At 43.9% G+C, this 22,101-nt stretch overlaps 1 protein-coding gene across 1 annotated transcript in view; it reads left to right on the forward strand.

Annotated features, from left to right (window-relative positions):
- Window positions 1-22,101, forward strand: part of FOLT1 (folate transporter 1) — an 83,768-nt gene that overhangs the window by 27,623 nt on the left and 34,044 nt on the right. Inside the window, exons 7-8 of the mRNA XM_087392220.1 lie at window positions 11,179-11,252; window positions 11,991-12,101. Coding sequence (XP_087248346.1) covers window positions 11,179-11,252; window positions 11,991-12,101 — 185 coding nt within the window. The remainder of the gene's footprint in view (window positions 1-11,178; window positions 11,253-11,990; window positions 12,102-22,101) is intronic.

Raw genomic sequence — 22,101 nt, forward strand, 5'->3', positions numbered from 1 at the left:
TGCTACAGGAGTCTACTGCCACCAGTAGTAACCGAGGAGGGGCTAATCAGGGCAGATGCTAAGGCTCTTCAGGTGCTGTAGAGGGGGGCTGGAACTGAGGATAGGCTGGTAGAACTGAATGCCTAAAAAGGACCAAAGGAGCCCTTTATATAAGGCCGGGTCAGTCTTTGAACAGTCAGTCTTTGAACAATCAGCCTTTGAACAGTCAGTCTTTGAATTTGACCAATCGACCTTAGATTGGTCAGCCTTTGACTTTGACCAGTTAGAATTTGACCAGTCAACCTTAGCTGGCTGCCAGAGGGAAAAAATCTTTTGGCGAGCTTTTTAATGTGAGCTTTTTTACCATTTCCTTTGTTTTTGCGAGCTTTTTTTAGAAATCCATACATGTTTTTGTTATAAGAAAGCTGGGGAGGTTAGAAAGAGGGGGAGAGGATATAGGATATGTTCATTTTCATAGCATGTGGAAGGGGTGGAAGAGTGTATACTATTCACAAGGGGGGGGCGGATATGAGTGGCAGTAGGAGGCCAAAAATTATGGAAGATATGTCCATATTCAAAGTAGAAGGGAGGAACTATGGGAGATATGTTCATTTTAAAAGTGTATAATTTGAAACTTTTGACCTCATATTTGGATTCCTCGTTGAATTCCGGTCATTTTGAGTACCAACATGACCATATTCCGATAAAAATTGAAAAAATGGTGTTTTTGTCATTTTGGCCTGTTTTGGGCCTATTTTGAGTCTGCGCTAGGGAGTAGAAATGGATCCGAAGAAAGTGGCTGCGATACTAACTTGGCCAATCCCTCAGAGTCTGACCGCGTTGCGATCATTCTTGGGATTTGTCCAGTTTTATAGAAGGCATATCAAAGGATATTCCGGAATAGTATCGCCATTGACTGATCTGACCTCAGATAAAGTACCTGTTAGTTCGTTTTTTTTTCTAAGTCCCGCGCAGACTCAAAATAGGCCCAAAACAGGCCAAAATGACAAAAACACCATTTTTTCAATTTTTATCGGAATATGGTCATGTTGGTACCCAAAATGACCGGAATTCGACGAGGAATCCAAATATGAGGTCAAATCTATCAAATTATACACTTTGAAAATGAACAAATTTCCCATATGCTCTCCCTTCCCCTTTACATTTAGTAGATGAACATAAGTTTCACATTCCTCATCCTCTTTCTCCTCCTTGCACTCCTCTTTGCATACCTTATAAGTTCCCCCTTTAACTATGATAACGAATATATGTTCCAACTCCCCTCCCCTCCCTTCTCCATGCCACTTTACCCATGCGACCATCCCTCCCCTTTTCCTTTATCTCCCCTCCCCCCCCTCTCTCCTCTTAACTGCAACCATAACACAAACTTTCCACCCACCCCACTCCATGAACCCCCCCCTCCCCCTCTCTCTCTCTCAGGTGAATGAAAAGCTCACAATATTCATGAAAATTGAAAAAAAGCTCATGACAAAAAGCTCACAAAAAAATCACACCTCTGCCAGAGCAGTCCCAAATCCGGTGCTTGTGGCCTGCCTAGATTTGGTTTTTAAGGCTGCCTCCTAACCTAGGCTGGACCTAGCTATCCTAACTAGTTCTTCCAGTGGGTATAAGGTACTTGTCGCTGATACTAAGGTTGGGAGTCGACCTATGCAGCTCGTGCTTAACACATCCCCAGTCAAGGGCTCACACTAGGGCACTGCATATGACAAAGGCACCTATAAAGGTAATGCTGTTGTACATTTATGGGCTTAATGTTGAGTCCAGTGTGTCACAATGCAGCCTAGTGCAGGGGTGCATGTGACATTCTGACCATGAAAGACAATGCTTACTTTGGTCAGATGGCCATAAGTTATAATGAAGCTTGGACCACCTTGGAGGATTAGTGCAAGATAATCAATCTATGGTTCATTCTAAAGATGGGAGGATTTGAGATTGTGGCAGCCTCCAAATCTCAAGTAGTGTGCTATGAAGGGTTTGTGACTGGAGGAAGCTGAAAAGTCCGCTCAATATTAAGGAGTTGGCTGTCATGATGACTCAAGAACAGCTCTGCAGGAAGATGTATGAAGGAGAATCAAGGAGCAAGTCTTCAAGACCTGCCCAAGGGGAAGGGAAAGACCAAGGATTACAATTAAAAGGGGGCACTTCAAATTTTTTTAGCTCTAATGGAAAGCAAAAGAAGGATATATTTTCATGGCAATGAAAAGGGGCATTATGCCAAAGATTGCAGAATGAAGAAAGCTAATGCTAAGAATGGTACTTTAAGCCCAAGGTAGAGTCCAGCAATTTCGGTAAGGTGGACTAGCCTTTCATTGCTTTAATAGATGATTTCTATGTCACCCTGAAGGAGATATGAAACGTTCATGTTATTGATTCATAAGGTATTGATAGTGGTGCTACAAGGACCAGTCCATTCGCAACGAATGGCATAGCTCTAAGTGTCCAATGGATAAGATGCCAACATAATCATCAGTAACAACACAAAGTGACGAATAAATATAAAAGGTACGATTCTTCTTCATACCAAGGCATAACAATATCAAGTTTTCAGTTTGCTCTTATGTTGTGCCAAAATATGCTCTCTATGAGGAAGAAATGAACATTAGGCAAGATTTAGCATTGTTGACAAAGGCATCAAAGTTCTTGCAAAAGGGATTGTAGAGAATGGGCCCAGTATTCTAAGAAACGTTCCCGAAATGGTCTATAGATTTAGGAAACCAAGGGGGGATTTCAGATTTCCAGATCAGTCCGTCAGGGATGCCGGCTTGCCCCTTTCCTTTTCCTTTTTGAGGCTCAGGCTATGAGCATTTTTCTTAGGTCTCGAGTTGACATTTTTGGGTGGCGGAGGACCTTGTTGATTGTGAGCGGAGGACCTTGTTGATTGTGAGCTAGCAGATGACACTGCTATTTTCTTGGAGGCCTCCTCTTAGACTCCCACTTCCTTTAGGACAGCCTTGGACTTGTTTTGTATTGCAGCAGGTGCTCACATTAATTGGCACAACTCCAATGGCTTTTGGATCAGTGACGATGTCACTCCAGATTGGGGGGCTGATGTGGGCTTCACTTGGACTCAGAGGGGTGTGTCAGTCAAATATCTAGGATGCCAGGTCAGTATGGGTATCTCCTCTTGGTAGCAGTTTTGCTCCGGTGTTGGAAAACTCCTAGCAAGGACCATGGCCAACTCCCCTAGCAGGATACCCGAACCGCCCTCATGGTTGCCATCCCACGCACCTGCCAACTCATCCTCCAAAAGTTTGCTCTTCTTCTTTACGTAACTACGTTGCATGCATGTGCTAGCCTTCTCCAAAAATCAACCACGTCATCCTTGATTAGCCACCTCACTTTTGTCTTTTTACCACTCCCAAAGTTTCCCCACAAAACTTAGACTAAGGCAATTAGTGCACCACACTTAGACTTTGCGCACACTAATGCATACCACAAGCACTTAGTGCCTTGCTCACAGACTATCTACATGATAAACCCAATCTCGACACACAAAACATTTACATGACACCCATGACGTAAAATGCTCTTACTTTCATGCACATATGACTCCGGACAACTATGAAGAGCATGTCATCCCGCAATAAAACACTGCCACACACTAGATACCATGCTCTGGGATGTCTGGTGCACCCACACTAATCACATGAATTATCAAGATCACCCAGGAGGAAACAAACATCCTTCCCACCTCAAGAATGCTCAAACATATCAGCACACTCTTTGCTATTCGTCCTATCCTCACTGACATCTTCATTCCCTGAACAGTCACGAGAAGTACATATTTTCTTGTCATTTCCAACCACACATGAAAAATCCATGAGGGTATCATCAAGTAAAGCATCTAGCTCGTCATCAACCACACTATCACTACCATCGTGCTCAACGTGCATACTAGTGTTTACATTCTTTTCTGAAGAGATCAATGCTAACATATTATCCAGTGCATCATCAAGAATGCAATCCAGCTCATCATCTGAATCGCCATCATCGTGTAAACATTGAATCTTAACCTCATCATACATATCAAAGTCCATGCACACAATCAACACTTGTTGGTCCCACCCAAACTAAGAGTTTTAACTGTAGGTCTTTTACTTTATCAGTAATAGCCACATCAGCCTCATCAGTGTCAGACATGATTGAGCTCTCATCTTCACTGCTAGTTTCACGTCTCTCTTCCTCACTTGCTGAACCTGAAATCTCAGTCCCTTCGGTATGCACAATCACAATGTCAACCATGAATTGATTGCATTCAGCCATGTACTCCTTCTAAGTCTTGTCTTCAAGTGGCTGTATATCTGCTGCAAGGTGACCAGCCAGCATATGCACATCATCACACGAAATTGGAGCATGACCACCATCTACCACTACACACAGAGACTCATCTTTAACTGTCATTGATGGGCTCTCAACATTTCTGCCACCTGTGGCAGCAACCCCTTCACTCGGGCTCTCCACTATCTCCTCATACAGATCTGGCTTAGTAACGCCCTCCTCCATAGCAACTGACAAGCCTCCATTCATAATAACTGTAATGATTTCCAGCTCCCCTACATCATCAACACTGTATGCATCCGATTTCTTCAACAGTGAAGACAACTGACTCTCTTCCTCTGATGAGATGCTCTCTTCCTCTGTCTCACTCTTTGTCTCTTTGTCTGTGACTGTCTCCTCAGGCTCTTCTTCCGATTCCAACCTATTTATCATATCAAATTGCATGGGTACAGACATAACCTTTGGTATGGTCTCCATTCTGATCACGCTGATTGCCTTTCCTTTCCCCTTATCCTCCCATTTCACACCACTGGTAGAGGGTTGATTTAGATCTCTCACCTCCATACTATAATCACCTGTCGGGTAGACACCTCCCCCTGCCCTTTCTGGCTTATCACAGTGAGGGTTGATATGTCCCCACTCCCCACAATTCCAACATTTGACATTATTGAGATAACCTCGTCCTCTCCCTGCACCAGCTGAACTTCCTTCTCCTCTAGCCATAGCTTCTCTCCTGTTATTCGGTGCACCTTGGCCTCTGCCTCTTCTTGCAGTCTCCATCTAGTTCGGGCTAAGTGACTTCATAAGCTCTACAGCATCATGCAAGTCCTTTTTCAGGGAATCATCCTGCACAGGAACAGATACCAGCTCTCTCTCTACATAAGACCCTCGCTCAGAATCAAGAAATGATGCTGCATGGGGAAAAGCCCAAGCAGGTCCAGAAGGATTCCAAAGCCTTGCAGCAGTTCTCAAACCTAGCGGGTAAAGGTGATCAAAAGGACAACCAGTATCATAAGAAAGACAGCCAGTCCTCTAGTCAGCAGAAGGAGTCCAAGCCCACGATGACTCCAGATGAAAAAGCTAAAGCGGGTATTATAGGAGGTTACTTACAGCCCGACGAACAGAAGCGGTACCACCAAGAACATCGATATTTCCATTGGAAGAAAGATTGTTTGAAGTGGCTGGCCGAAAAGGCAACAACAACATTAACTTCTACCGTTGCCTCTGTGATAGCTCTTCCAGCCCCGTCAGCACCAGCTTCAGCTACCAATTCAGTTTTACCTGCTTTGAACGCCTTTCCAGTGGGTGGTCTTTGAAGGTAAGAAGGAGGGCGACCTCACAGATCAAAATAAGGCTCTGATTAGATCATATGGCACAGCTAAAGGACAACAATTTGTTGTTCTCTTTGATATGGGAAGTTCAGAAGATGCTATTTCCTCACAGTTAGCAAAGAAGATGGGGTGCACTCTAGTACCTCATGAGCCGGGTTCACACTCGGGTTACGCACACAAATCACGCATCAGGCGTCTCAGTTTGCTTTCACCATTCAGAAGGCCTCATTCCAACGGGATTTTATCTTTACACCTTTACTGGGATGCGACATGATCCTTGGGATTCAGTGGTTCCGTGAGCATTCACTGGTTCTTGATTGGCGGCATAATATCTTTACTATTATAGACGGTCTACCTGAGCCAGCCATTATCCACGGTGATCGGAGTATACCAAGGATTTCGCTGAACCGCAAGGGCGCAATGTGTGCATTGATCTATGTCAGCTGCCAGCTTAATGCAGTTCAGCCCTCTCCTCCATTGGTGCAAGCCATGGCCGCTCTATTGCGGGAGTTTCAAGATATCATGCTCCGCGACGATTTGCGACCTCAGCTTCCACCACATAGACCAAAAGACCATCGTATTGAGTTGATTCCTGACTCCACTTCTCCAAGTAAGTTCCCATATTGTCTTTCCAAATCTATGGAGGGGGAGTTGAGCAAAAATTGTACTGCGCACCAGTTTTATACAACCATCATCTTCGCCATTCGCTGCTTCGATTCTATTTGTACAAAAAAAGGACAAGTCAACACGCTTATGTGTTGACTATAGAGCACTCAACAAGCTCACAATAAGCAATAAATTTCCCATGCCCCGCATTGAGTACATTTTGAGGCGACTCAAAATGTACGAGTTCGTTGTTATGCCCTATCGTCTCAAAAATGCACTGCCCACGTTCAACAAGATGATGTCATGGGTCTTTGCTCTGCGTATCGGCATGTGCCTATTCAGCCTTTTAGATGATATTCTTATATTTTCAGCTACAACAGAGCAGCATATTAAGGATGTGTGGAATGCTTTACAGTTATTGCGCGACAATCAGCTCTGCCTTAATGCCAAAAAGAGTGAATGGGCTGATGGAGATTTAGTATCTGGGCTACATCATCAGTGCGGATAGCATTCGCTTTGGATCCCAAAAAGATTCAAGCTATCACTAGTTGGGCTATCCCCACGACGGCTCAAGAAATCCGATCATTTGTTGGTCTTTGCCAGGCCTATAGCTCTCATATGGATGGATTCTCGAGTTCTGTGGCGCCTCTTATAGATCTATTAAAGGGGGTTAAGACATGCCGACAAAAAGTGTCAGTTACAGGTAAAGCTTTAGAGGCTGTCCATGACTTACAATGGTTGGCCACTACAGCGCCAGTTATGAAAATAGCGTCGTGGGATGATCCTTTCTTGGTCATCACCGATGCAAGTAATGTAGCATCGGGGCAGTCTTACAACAGGAAGATCGACCCGTTGCTTACTACAGTTGGAAGCTCAATGACGCCGAGAAGAACTATTCAATATATGACAGGGAATTGCTCGGGGTTATTCAGGCATTGAAGCACTGGAAGCCGTTTCTTTATGGGCGGACTTTCACAGTAAAGACAAATCATCAAGCTCTTAAGTGCTTCAGACAATGCCAAGTTCACATTGGAGTGATTGGCAACAAAGATGGAGGCAGATTTTTCAGCAATTCGGGGGTATGATTGAGTATGTCCCTGGTAAGAACAACCCCGTCGCCGATGCTCTTAGTCAGAAGGGCTCCATTCAGACCATTCAGAAGGCCACTGTGCTCAAGATACAAGGGAAAGACCTTGACAATATGAAGGCATAGTATGTGGATTCAGCAGAGTTTGGCACTCAGTTGCACTTAGCCACCACTCTCAATCCCGGCCATTGTTCAATGCAAAATGGTTGGCTCTTCTACAAAAAATAGGTTGTGTGTGCGTAAATACAAAAGACAAGCACTTCTCCATGATGCCCATGACTCCCTTGCAGGTGGCCATCAAGGCATCAATGGTACATTGGAGAAGCTAGAGCGCTACTTTTATTGGCGAAAGATGTGGAAGGATGTTTATGATTATGTGCAGCAGTGTTAGATCTGTCACAAAGTCAAGGCATCCCACAAGAAGGCAGCTGGTTTACTTATGCCTCTGCCTATTCCTGATAGTCCTTTCCAAACATAGCCATGGATTTCGTGATGCCTCTTCCGGCATCAGCAGGTATGGGCAACACACAATGCTTAACTATTATTGACCGTTTTAGTAAGTTTTGCATACTTATTCCTTGCATGCATATGGCCACCGCAGAAGATGTAGCACGCTTGTTCATCCGGTATTGGTATCCTATTGGAGTGTTGCCACGGTCCATTACATTTGACAGGGATTCGAAGTCTACCTCTCATTTCTGGAGGGTCCTGTTCGATAATTTCGGTACCAAGTTGCAGATGTCCAACGATTTTCATCCGCAATCCGATGGACAAACAAAAGTGTATCATGTGCTGGCATTCGACGCCCTTAAAGCTTATTGTCATGATACACAATCAAAGTGGGACCAGTTTCTTCCACTTGTGCAGGCCATCCTTAATGACACTTATTCAGCGAGTATCGGTTGCACTCCATTTGAAGCAGCTTTTGGTAAGTGGTTCTCTCTGCTCCTCACGAGGGCGATATCTCCTTCTCTTGAAGCCAATAAAACGATAGAGACCATGGCAGAGATTACAGAGTCAGTTAAAGACCGCCTCGCCAAAGCCAACAAGTCTTTAACTCTATCCTTTATCTCTCTCTCTCCTCTCTTTGTGGTGTATAAACACGATGCCTTGCTAAAGGTTTAAAGAAGGTCTTGCTGTGATTAAATGATTAGATAACTGCTGCATGTTACAATGGAGGACCCTGGAGAGTGGGAATGGATTGTTGCAGGGAACCAAGAGAAGAGTCTCTCCTTCTTAGGTTACACGATCAAGAATGCCAGGAGGTTCGAGATCAGTTGTAGAGGTTGGAGACCTTCTAGAGCCCCTCATTGTTATGAGGTTTCTGCAGTTTTGCAGAATGTCTTTTAGAGGAGGCTCTCGAAATCCCGAAGAAATAGAAATATTACCTTACTTTTTTGGCTTTCTATTCATTGCACTGAACACGTGGAGGTCCAGGTTTGGGGCAGACTACACTTGTCCTAGGTGCTCGTCTGCAGAGGAGTCGATCGGTCATTGCTTATGGGACTACAGGCATGCAAGGGATAGGGGCTGCCAGGATCCTCAGTACCTTTGTCCCTTCTTGTTTTTGCATGACTTGGGGTTCAGTGGCTTGGCTCTCTTTGTTAGGATCTTAGATCTTCTATGAGTGGCAGGATGCTTCCTGGGCCATCTCCATTCGACGACACCTACTCGAGCCTTGCTCTCTGGAGGATGTGCCTATCTCCCACTATCGACCATTACATGTTGATGTGGATTCTTCTTGGGAGATAGTGGCTTGTATTACGGCTTGGTAGATTTGGAGGGCCAGATGCACAGCGGCCTTAGATGGATTTCTGGTCTACCCTACCCACACTTTGGCCAATATCTCGGCTGACACCTTTCACACTTTGATGGCCAGTTGGGCGAGTATACAGGGATCCGCTCAGGCAGCCTCTGCCAGGAGTGTTATATTCCTTACGGAATGAGACTACAACAGGGTTGAGGTGGCATTTTCAGCCTCAACCTTGGTTTCTTTCCAGCTCTTTCTGAGTTTTTATTTACTCCTATGGAGTACTTATTTTCCTCATGCCTAGTATAATGTATTTCTGTTTCGAGCTTGCTTACGCGGGTTTCTTTCATACTTAATAGAAGTCTTTTTCATGGAAAAAGAAAAGTGCTCAAGCTTAGTTCTTTGCTAATGCAATAGTGCTTGCTGCCACCCTACTCCCCCCCCTTCACAACTCGCCTCCCCACCAGGCCCCCATTATATAAAACATGTCTAGATATCTTCTATTGCATCTCCTCCTTAACATCCCATTCTTGGACTTATCATATGGGTCCCTCATTGATCAGATCTTAAGATTTTTATGCACATACACAAGATCAACTTCCATTTTATGTCCAAGGGGATAATTCCACTTTACAGAATGGACGAATCTGCATTAAGCAAGCTCTATGGGTTGCTTGGTGGAAGCATTACGGCTCAGATACCCCTGAATTGCAAAAATTACGAATCGAGCTGCTATCAAGTATCCAGTTCTTCAGCAATGTGGAACTGGTCCACGTATGCCTAGCTGGCAAAGGTACTTGGACAATTGATCCTCTAGCAAAGTCTTATGTCACGTGCAACATCTTTTCCCAAACATGAGCCATCTATCCAGAATTTGCTAATCTCATCCACAGTTTCTCAGGTGTAAATTTTAAGATATGCTGGGTTTTTAAAGGATGAGTTTGGGAATATTCCTGGATTCATCTAGGTATATGCTTCTGCCGTATTAGCGGACATGCAAATTTCACCTTGTGAATTTTTTGTCCAAGTTGCGGTCTGCTGGTATTGTGATAATTCTTTCTATCTTAAATGGTGCGTTGCCCTATCAGCTAGATTTAGATTTAGATGCTTGTTGGGGAGAGACTAAAATGAAAACGTTTAGACTTCACAGCAGTTGTAGCTTGATTGAAGAGATTTTGGAATACCTTTTGATTAGCCTTCTCCTTTAGTGCTAGCCTTCGTCATGGCTGAGTCTGCCCTTCACCTCCGGAGTGCCGACAGAAACTCGGTACGAAGACTTTGTATAAATGGATGCTCAAGTATGTGTGGGTGTGTGGATTTGTATGTGTGAGAGCATATTTTTATACTATGGTGTACACCCACTGTTGGGCGATGATGACTTCAGTGGGGATGTCATAGTAGCTAGTCCTTGCTATGCATGATGGAGTTTATGGTTTTCAACCTTGTGAGTGACTATCATGAGATTGAAACTGCACTATGTTGTTTTTAAAGGATGAGTTTGGGAATATTCCTGGATTCATCTAGGTATATATTTGCCATTCTCCCTCAAGGTGAGTATCACAAGCCTTTCTAGAGTTCAAAAAATAAGTAGATATCGCTTTTCCTTTGTGACTCCTCTCATTGCAACAAAGTCATCATTTTTGAGCGCTTATTTCTAAATCCTGCTTGTAAAAGTGCCTTTGTACATTTTCCTCTCCCCACTTGTTGTGTTCAATGAGGGGACCATACAGTTCCATAAGGGGACTACCATTACGGGCTCATAACTTTTTGTCTCTTTCTTGTTCATGTGAAGGTCAAAGATGTTCTTTTTACCTTACGTGTTGGGGATGGGGGGGAATAAAGGGGACAGGAGGTGTGGTGGCAGGTGGAAGGGGCGGAGCTAAGGGTGGCACAATTATAGAGGGACCGTTGTGGTTAATAGTAAGCCTCTTGCTGTTTGTGGTTGGAGCAAATGTTATGGTCTTGCAGAACTTCTGAACTTACAAATTCAAGATCCATAAATTGGTTAAGTCAACGTTCCAATTATGTATCGCTCTTATTATTGCAGCTACTATGGGCAGTGTTGGCAATGTGCATCTGGTCCTATCCACCTGAATTTTGCTGAAAAGAGATTTTATACTCGACAGATGCATTGCGGAGTGTTGTGAAGGATGAGGGCTGGCGCGCACTTTATAAAGGACTTGGACCCAGTCTTTTCCTTGTAAGTATAAAATAGTGCTTTCCAGATTGGGATACTTTTAACGGGAGACAATGAAAGAAATATGGTTGCGTATGGCATGCCCCCATTGAAGAAGAAGGGTGCATTTTGTTTCTTCTTATACATTAAGTCATTTGTTTTAAGTGGATGAAAAATCTTCACATTCCACTTTTTTAAGAGTATTTGAGTTTGTTGCTGATATATTTAGTTGTATTAAAATGACAATGAGCTGTTGATTTCTTAAGAAGGTTCGTTGTTAATTTTGTGAATATCCTAGTGAGCCTTGAGTTCTATTGCTTTACATACTTGATATGAACAAGCCTAAATAATTCACTCCAACTGGATTAAACGTTCTTTAGTAAGGAGTTTCTTTCCAAAAACTTAAAACCCATTGTAGAATAGGCTCAGAGAACATTCCAGGCTGCAGCCTGCAGCCAAAAAACTCCACGTCAATAACACATGGGTGTATCAGTTTATTTTGGTAATCTAGTCTTTTAGGATATTTCAGCAGTGAGTGCATTTTTTTGACACCTCAAAAACCTGTCGGTGTTTAAGCTGGCCTGGAAGAAATTGTACGAACAAGCCATGAATTGATCACTGTGCCTTTGATTAAGTCAGTATCAGCAGTGATGCATTATGGTTCGTAAGATCATAATGGCATAACTGTTTGATTCACATGTACCTCTAATTATCAGAAGTGATTTCAAATATTAACTTTACATGCAACATTTTGACTTCCAGGTCTCTCATGGCTCGCTTCAGTTCATGGCATATGAAGAGGGACGAAGATTTACCAGTAAGGTTCGCAGTCAAAGTATTGCTAATGACAATGGACTTAGTGATGATTATTTGGTAAGTTAGCATTTGCCTCTCAGATAAATAATCTACAAGAGCTCTTTTAAAACACCTCAGGTTATGCATGGGCTCTGATACTAGGGGAGTAGCTAAATTTTCAAGCCTTTTCAAGGACTTTCTGTGTGCATCACAATTGTGTACTTAGCTACCGTGGTTAAAAAGGCTTTTGCTTAGCTACAGTGTTTAAAAACGCTTTGTAAAGGAAGACATGTTTTTGAAAAAGAAAGGTCCGGCTTGCCATGCGAGCTATCTTTTTGTTTTTCTTTAGAACGAAAAGATCCTTTTATAGAACAGGAAGAGCTAGAACAGTGAAATAATAACATCTATGGCGGCATACTGTGAATTGTGTAAGGAAAGTGCTGCAATATGAAAGAAATCAAGATATAACACAGAAAGTGTACTAGTTGGAGTGTGGATCTTGTTCACTCCAGAAGTTTGTATATCATGTAGTGCTGTCTAGAACATGGGCATACTTTACATTAAATTTTTAAATGTTTCTTGCTGTGATTGCTTAATTTCACTAGCAGGAAGACATCTGTTCATCTCTGAAAGAAGCTCACTAAGTTGTTGTTTGTTGTTCACTAGAGAGAACTTTGTTGCTCTTCTAATATCTGTTGGTGAAAGGTTACATTCAAGTGCAAGATGATTCTTTGTCAACCCGTCACTGCTTCTAGGTGAATATGCTCTTGCTGCTGACCTTGCACTTTGGATCCAGCTGCCCCTGAGTGCCGCTGTTCTCTGGCTTGATTCAGTACTCCCATGGCCTCAAGCCCTTGGTCTACTAATTAAACCTGTGTTGGCTGTGCCTTCTCTCGAGGATTACTTAGCAGAGAGAGGCCCCTGAGAGCAATTTATCTTCTCTATCGAAGGTAGAGATCCTTGGAAGGAGCCTGAGTTCACTAGATTACAAGGCAGCCTAGATATTACTTCAGTGAACAGCAACGATGTGACAGGCTGTTAGAGAGGCTAGACTGCTTTCATGATGGAGATTGGACTGTTGTTAACCACCAGTAAGTTTAACTGCCCAACCCGAGTAGCCGAGTAACCAGGTACCAAGGCACCGCCAACCAAGTGTCCAAGTGGTGAATTATTGAGCGGCAAGGACGAGCAAGTGAGCACTACACAGTTGGGTCCAATCAGTGAAGATGGTTTGTAGATGATTGTAACAGGTTTTGGAAGGCGGTTAACAGGAGCGTCCGAACCTAGATACTTCTTCAGATTATGTAAGTGGGAAGTCCAATGTAGAACAGGTTCTGAACAATTGTGTCTGAGTGCTAGGGTCATAGGCATACTATTGAGCCCGTGTTGCTCAAGGGAGAGATAGCTTAGTGCCTCGAGCCAACGCGAGTGTGCGTGACTGTAGGCACGCACCACGGCCATGTAGTGTAGGTCAGTTGCCCACCAAGAAGCTTGACAGTTTGGAGCCCAGAACAAGTCTAGGAAGAACGATACCAGACCGAGGAGCCCCAAGGTAGCGACAACCAAGCTAAAATCTACTCAGCTCATTAGGGTAAAACTCCAAGACTTCGAGGGAACTGAAGAAGATCATCCTTGCAACCGTTTTAGACTTTTTGTGGGTTTGCCACATCATTGGGGCAACGCCCAAGGAGTACGTGAACTATTTTCTGTGTACACTGGTCAAGACTGGCCAGAGATGGTTCAAACAATTTCCAATTGTCTATTTCACGAAGTGGTAGCACATGTCTGTGGCATTTCCCAGGAGATTTAGGCAGGAGTCCGAACCAAGGTGAATGACCTGAAGTAGAGGAAAGGCCAGCCTATAGAGGGCCCTCATCAATCAACAACTACATACACCATTGGATGATAAATCCCTGGGTACTTGATGGATTACAAGCTTACACATGGATTTGCTCTCATTGAACCCAACCAAGACATATGGCGAGCTCCTGAATTGAGCCATTGCCTTGGAGAAAAGTGATGCAGCCAAGTCCAAGCAGAAGATGAAAGGAAAGGAAGTGAGGACAATGACACCTCGTCAACAATGAAAAGAGAGAAACTCAAGTCTATAGGTATCTGAGGTAGACGTGGAATTGATCAGAAATGGTGTAACAAGTGCTCTCGGCTCGGGCACAACGAGGATGAATGTAAAACCAAGTATTGTGATGCATGATCAAACGGAGTGTTGGTATGCCAAGAAACACAATGTGGATATTAACTAGGTGGCTCAGGAAGCCAAGCCAAAAGACTAATGCCTACTAGGGCCCCAGCAAGGCCAATGAAAAGGCAAAGGTGACAAAGGTCAGCGCCAAGAGTGAGGACCACCTAGGATTAGATGCTTTTTCTATGAAGAAGATGGACATACCAAGGGTTGGAGCACATCAAGCTACTCAAGAGTAATACCGAAAGATGAGAGAAGTCGTCCTTTCGAAAGTGACAGAAGTAGCTGACATCAATGTAGTTACTGTATCTCAAGGATCGGTGATTAGCTCCAAGAAAGGACCATCTCCAACCAGGGACATCAATTGGAAAGAGAGATTTGAAGGGCAAGGCTCGTGCAATCGAACTACTGACCCAGCAGAGCCCCGTTGTTGCTGTTGCCGTAGGAGAGTGAGGTCATCATCCAAGTAAAGCCTAGTTCCTTTTTCGAAGTTGCCCTCATGCTCTTGAGGGTGGACCTGTCCATTGCAGTCCAGAGTTTCATTACTAGTGGCCTTGTCACGTCCACCTTGCCCACTCATTAGGGTGTGTCACATGTAAGACTGACACCCATCTTGGTGAACAAAACTTTAGCATCTGCCATTGGGGTATCTCCCACTGTTAGGCCTCTTACCAAGACATTGAATGCTATGGTGTTCCTCCTTTTTCTTCCTCCGGGACCTCAGAGATAAACTCCTTCTTGGGGGGTGTTAATCCCTTTTCCATCAATTCTTTTCATTCAAGGATCTCCTCCTCCTTCTTGGTAAGCTGTTGCAGCCTGCTGGTGTTGTGATAATTCTTTCTATCTTAAATGGTGCGTTGCCCTATCAGCTAGATTTAGATTTAGATGCTCGTTGGGGAGAGACTAAAATGAAAATGTTTAGACTTCACAAGCAGTTGTAGCTTGAATGAAGAGATTTTGGACTACCTTTTGATTAGCCTTCTCCTTTAGTGCTAGCCTTCATCATGGCTGAGTCTGCCCTTCACCTCCGGAGTGCCGACAGAAACTCAGTACGAAGACTTTGTATAAATGGATGCTCAAGTATGTGTGGGTGTGTGGATTTGTATGTGTGAGAGCATATTTTTATACTATGGTCTACACCCACTGTTGGGCGTTGATGACGTCAGTGGGGATGTCATAGTAGCTAGTCCCTGCTATGCATGATGGAGTTTATGGTTTTCAACCTTGTGAGTGACTATCATGAGATTGAAACTGCACTATGTTGTGTTTTTAGAGGATGAGTTTGGGAATGTTCCTGGATTCATCTAGGTATATAAGCTGTTGCGTGAATTCAGCGTGCTTTTCTTGCATGGTGGCTTGCATAGCCAAGAAAGAGAGAAGTAGAATTTTATTATCATCCTCGGGGGGCCAAAAAATGACCCATGGGACCTAATCCTCAGTACAAAAATCTCCTCCGCTGTGGAGGGGTCAAGAATTTTCAAGTTCTTGACGGTACATATGAGACAAAGTAAAATCAAAGAGAGAAGAAGAAGAAGAAGAAGAATATATTATCGTCCTCTGAAGACCAAAACCGGCCTATGGGACCTGAGCAATACAATATCACAAGTACATGAAAGCTCCTCCCGAAGATGAGAGAGAGAGAGAGAGAGAGTTGTATTAACGTCTTCAGGAGGCCTCGCGGGCATATGAGACAAAGTAAAATCAGCAGAAATAACTTGTACAATCCACTATGGGCTGAATCAAAGGGCTCGCTAAGGCCCTTGGTGAGTGCTAAGCTAAGCTAAGCTAGTAATCTCAAAGTCTCAAAATCTCAAAATCTCTCAACTCTCAAGAGATTCCAATAGGTAGTGCGAAAGCTCCAAGGACATATCGAGGAGTCATGGTAGCCCTTCGGTGAGATGCAAAGATGTCAAGTGTCTATAGTTGTCAAGTTGTGATTTGGACAAGTGGCATGTTGCCAAGAAAGTATGAGCTTGTGAGCTCTTTGTAAAAATGATGTATGTACATTTGCTTTTCAGCCTAGAGCTAAATCAATACAATCCTTTGGGGGGGTCCAGCCGAACATGTTGTCCTAGGCCCTAGTGCTGTGTGTGTGTGAGAGAGAGAATGAGAGAGAGAGTGTGTGTGATCTCTTAGCAAAAAGCTTTGCTTAGCCAGCTAGAAAGAAGAAACCAACATTGTTTTTCGAAGGTTTAATTAGGTGTGAGGTTTCAATTGGTATTAGAGCTGTGATTCATAGCATTCCTAGGTTGTGACGATCCAGGAGATAAGGAGGTTTCTATGTTGCTACGTGAAAACGATTGCGAAGTTTTTACTTGCTACACAAAGCCAATCAAGCTGTTTTCTGTGTTTGCATGAAGCCAATTGAGTTCCAAATGCCGTGGATGACCATTGATGATCAAACGGCGTTCTACACTGCTCCTATCTAGGCGCTTCATCGTTACTCCTGTCCGAGTTTCAATTGGTAACGCCTAGCTTGTTGGCGACTACAAAGCATGGTGATCATGAGTTTGCTGACGGAAAGCCCAGAGGCTTGGATTGGCGTGGCGAGAAGGCAGCATTGGCTTCCGGTGGGGTTGCTTGATCTGTGAGCACTGCTCTTGCGTAGGTGGTTGGATTTCATTGACAGGGTGTTGTATGCTAGACACTGATGAAAGGTTTTTCCGATGGAAGTCTTACGGGATCAAAGTGAGCAAACAGGGGAAGCAAAGCTCCAGGGGCGGAGATCAAAATCTCATTGCTCTGCTCAAAAAGTGTCGCGAGTGTTGAGATCCTAGGCCATAAAGGCATCTTTTTTTTTTAAAAGAAAATTACTTCATCAAGTATGAATGAAAATCGCGAGAGCAAGCTCAAATGTGGGAGTACATCATGCAATGCATGAGGAAAAAACAGCTCAAAGTGAGCTAATAAAGAACCAAGGCGGAGGCTGAAAATGTCATCTCAACCCCGAAAGAAACTCAGAGAAGAAAGGAGATCCCCTCCAAACTCTGAAAAAAGTAACTCTCCTGGCAATGGCTGCTCTGGAGGATCCCTGCATGCTCGCCCAAATGGCCATCAGAGTGTGTACTATGTCAGTCCAAATATTGGCCATAGTCTGGGAAGGGTGAACGTGGATACCCTCCATCACCTCTATACACCTAGCTCTCCAAACATGCCAAGCTGCAATGCTAGCCAAAATCTCCCAAGACGTGTCTATTGAGGCATGAGCAGCTCTGAAAGGAGTGAGGGGACATCGTGGAGGGAACAAGACTCCACTGAATGTCGCCGTACAATGAAAGTTGGATCTGGATCATGTCTCTCGAAAAACACTTGTGGGCCAGTAAGAGATAACCAAGCCACTGAACCCCAGGTCATATAGAAAGAAGGTGTATGAAAGATGTTGAAAATCCTAGCAATACCTTTCCAGATCGTCCTTGCCTGTCTGCACTCCCAAAGGCAATGCTGTACTGACTCAACTACCATGTGACAACAAGGACAAGTAGGGTCAGCCCGGAACCTAGATCTCCATAGGTTCACTACAATCACTCCATGAATAGAAAGCCAAAAGAAAAGAGTGATCTTTCTATTCCCGAGGGATTTCCAGAGCCTACGCTAAAAGTTCTTCCGCATAGCTGCAGAAATCTGAAAGCCATAAAGGCATCTAACTGGTGCATCCAAATATTCAGCTTCTTGGATGCTCAAGCGGGTCCCATGACCCTACGCCAAGAGACATGACGTGAAGATTCTGTCTTTTTTCAAGAAAAGTACTTCATTAAGTATGAATAAAAAACGCAGAGCAAGCTCAAGTGCGGGAGTACATCATGTCAAGCATGAGAAAAAACAGCTCAGAATGAGCAAACAAAAATCCCAGGTGGCGGCTGAAAATGCCACTTCATCCCTGAAGGAGAGTCAGAGAAGAAAGGACAATCCTTCCAGACTTTGAGAAAAGCAACCCTCCTAGCAGTAGTAGTCCTGGAAGTTCCCTGTATGTTCGCCCAAATGGCCATCAAAGTGTGTATAGTATCTGCTCAGATACTGGCCATAGTCTGAGAAGGGTGAACCTAGGTGTCCTCCAAAGCCTCTGTACATCTGGCTCTCCAAATATGCCATGCTGTAATACTAGCCAGAATCTCCCAAGATATGTCTACAGAGGCGTGGGGAGCTCTGAATGGAGTAAATGGAACATCTCGGAGGGAGCATGACTCCGTCGTCGAACAAAAGAAGATGTGTCCGTGTCATGTCCCTCGAAGAAAGCCTGTGGACCAGTGAGTGACAACCAAGCAACTGATCCCGAGGTCATGAAGAAGGGTGCTCTATGAAAAATGCAAAGTATCCTAGCAACAGGCTTCCAAATCGTCCTCGCCTGAGTGCACTCCCAAAGGCAGTGCTGCTGAGTGTCATCGAGGACATGTAGGGTCAGCCCCGAACCTGGATCTCCACAGGTTCACTACAATCCCTCCATGAATAGTAAGCCAGATGAATAACATGATTTTCCTATTCCTGAGGGATTTCCAAAGTCTCCTCCAAAAGTTTTTCTGCATCTCTGCAGAAATCTGAAAAGTATCCCAATGAGGAGCTCTAGAGGGCCTCCAACCTCTACAACTGAGCTAGAATCTCCTGGCATTTCTAACCATGTAACGAAAGAAGGGGATACTCTTCTCGGTGCTCTACATCTATTTACTCCCATTCCCCTGGATCCCACTGCAAGGATCTAATAGGGGAACCTCCATATAACCAAAGCGTCCAAGATCCAATAGCCAGGAGAACGGGGTCTAGATCAAGATACCACTGTGAGTCTCTACCCATCTTCATGTATCTTGCAATCCTGATAGGCTGAAAGGGAGCCTCCAAAAGAATGTCCTCTGAAGATCTATGGAGTCTGCCTCCTACATGAACCTGAAAGACAAGGGTATCCTCATGTGCATCCCACAAGGTTATAACCTGCAGAGGGATATCTGTCCTCGAAAAAGCCCCCAACCAGGTGGACTCCGAAATAGGCAAATGGTATGTATCCATCCACTCCACTGGTATGGCTGCATCTATCTCCTGCATCCTAGCTGAACTTCCTCTGAGGTGACTAACTGAAGGAGCTCTCTGATCCTCTGGAAGCATCCTGAAAGCTTTCCAAGCACCCACCGTGGATGCACGTGCCAACTCCCATCTAGATCATTGCATATAATGTGACATGCCCAATGATCTGCCATGCTCATCTAGAATGCAATCATTCCACATGACGGGCTGCTTGTCAATTTCTTCACGAGAGGAGGGTGCAACTCTCCGAAGAGTACTTTTGAACCTGTCCCAAGCTTTCAGAATGGCAGCCATGAGAGGGGAGGTAGGAGATCTGAGACGGGCTGACGTAAAGATCCATCTAGGGCTGTCCATCCAATCAAAGGGGGCTAGAGGGCATCCCTGTCGGACTGATCTGGATATGTGAAACCTATCTCCCCTGACTCCACCAATGAGTACCTGGCTATGGGCTGACCTATAGAGAGCAGAAACCCCTCTAATCCACAAATCTGAAAATCCAAAGCGAAGAAGGGTTCCCTCCTTCGTTCCATCACAAGGCAGTGAAGCTAACCTTCTTGAGAGAGTGCTTGACTTTGTACATAGGGGTAAAATGCAGCGTGTGGTTGTCAGGAATAGAGGGGAGACCATCTCCCTTGTATCTAATGTTTCAGTTGGAAAAGCAATAAAGTCTCCAGTTTCAGCTTAAATGGTTTTTATAAAAGAAAGAGATGTTGAAATGCATGCTGAAATGAATGAGGCAGATAAAGATAAATCTCAGTTTCTTGTAAACTTAAGGATTGTTTTTTTGACGCTTTGCTAGGGGAGTTACCCCCCGAGAGACCTGAAGATCATTGCATAGAACTTATTCCTAGCAGTGAGCCACCTAATAGACCCCCATAAAGAGTTAGTGCAACGCAACGAGAAGGAATCATGGCCCAAGTGCAAGACTTGTTGTCCAAGGGGCTGATTCAGCCCAGTTCCTCTCCATTTTGCTCCCATGTATTGCTTGTACAGAAGAAAGATGGTTCCTTTTGTATGTGCGTTCACTATCGCGCACTGAACAAGATGACCATCAAGAACAAATTCCCAATTCCACGCATCGACGACGTGTTGGACTAGTTTAATCGAGCTTTATTTTTCAGCAAGATAGGCTTAAGTGTGGTTACCACCAAGTCAGGTTACAGCCACAAGATGTGCACAAGACAACGTAGTTCGAAAAGCTCAAGAAGAGTTTTTGTTTCTTTGTACATCATCGGTAGAGCTGATTGATGGTTCTTCAGCTAGCACTGATGTTACCCAAAATGGAGAGATGGCCAAGTTGGCTGATCAAATAGCAAAGGAGTTCTCTGATTGTTTTAGGGATGAGTTACCTTATGGGTTACCTCCAGAGCGGAATGTTCAACATAAGATTGAACTAATCCTGGGGGTAGAACCTGTAAATAGACCTCCCTATAAATTTAAGTTTTACTGAAGAAGCGGAGGTACGAAGACAACTGGAAGAATACCTCGAGCTGGGGCAGATTCAACCCAGTTTCTCACCTTTTGCTTCGCCAGTGATATTTAAAAAAAAAGAAAGATGATACTTTTCGCCTCTGTATAGATTACAGAGCATTGAATAATATCACTATTAAGCACATGTATCCGATGGCTCGAATCGATGATTTGCTAGATGCGTTACATGGGGCCGTAATTTTCCATAAGATAGATCTTAAATGTGGCTACCATCAGGTTAAAGAGCTTTAAAGCAATCATCATTTATTTTGTCCCTAGTCAACAATTTCATGACTTTAAAAATGACTGAGCTAACGCTCAAGTTGCACCAGAGTATAGCAAACTCCCAACATTTCAAAAAAATCAATGGTTGTGCTCATTGCAAACCAGACATTTTGAGCTTTTATTTTTGAACCAAGTCTTAAGTTGCTTTAGGAGAATCTGCAGTAAACAATGTGAAATGCCTCGTTTCTGACCTCATGGTAGCCGCTCACAAAGTTTGGAACCATCGAGTCTAGATATTATGACATCGCATTTTTATTTTGGTGAACGGTCACATCATGGGTGTTGATTAATACCCTTGATCAAAGAATTCCTATTCAATCCCTTTCTAGTCATATGTTGACAAATTGAACAGTACATGTTCATTTGAATCAAGTATTTAATATGCTACATGAAATGGCCTCAATGGCACTCCTCACTAATAGTCCCAATTGCTTACCAAAGTAGTGAGGGCTTCCTAGGGCACACCCAATTCCAAGCACTAGTCTAACTTAATCCCCAAACTTAAATTCATGTTTGCTATATTGGGTTGTGTTAACCCCATATAGCAATAAATCATCATGGATCTTCTATCTTGCTACTGTTTTCCAAGAGCTGCGAAATCATCAGCTCTATGCAAATAGCAAGAAGAGTGAATTCTTTCTAGAAGAGATGTACTGTTTGGGGCATATAATATTCAAAGATGGGATACTGATGGAACAAGAAAGATCCAAGCCATTCAGGAATGGCCAGAGCTGAAGACTATGCATGAAGTCCGTAGTTTCCTAGGCGTGTGTTCTTACTACATAAGATTTATCAGGAATTTTGCAGATATGGCCGCTCCACTTCACGACCTAACCAAGAATAATGCAGCTTGCAGATGGGATACTCCACAGAAGAAAGCATTCACTGCACTCAAAGAGAAGCTGACCATAGAGTCAATTATGATAGTTCCTGATTTGTATCAGCCATTTGATGTGGATTGAGATGCCTGTGGGGAGTGTGTTGGGGTTGCTTTGCACCAGAATGGTCATGTAGTGGCTTACTAGAGTCGGAGACTTCGGGATGCTGAGAGATATTTGGGAATCTATGAGAAAGAGTTGTTGGCTTTGATTCATGCCCTCCATATATGGAAGC

The sequence above is a fragment of the Dipteris shenzhenensis genome, chromosome 21, assembly GCF_047967505.1.
Source record: "Dipteris shenzhenensis isolate YYH24624 ecotype China chromosome 21, Dip_SZ_1.0, whole genome shotgun sequence".
NCBI classification, from domain to species: domain Eukaryota; kingdom Viridiplantae; phylum Streptophyta; class Polypodiopsida; order Gleicheniales; family Dipteridaceae; genus Dipteris; species Dipteris shenzhenensis.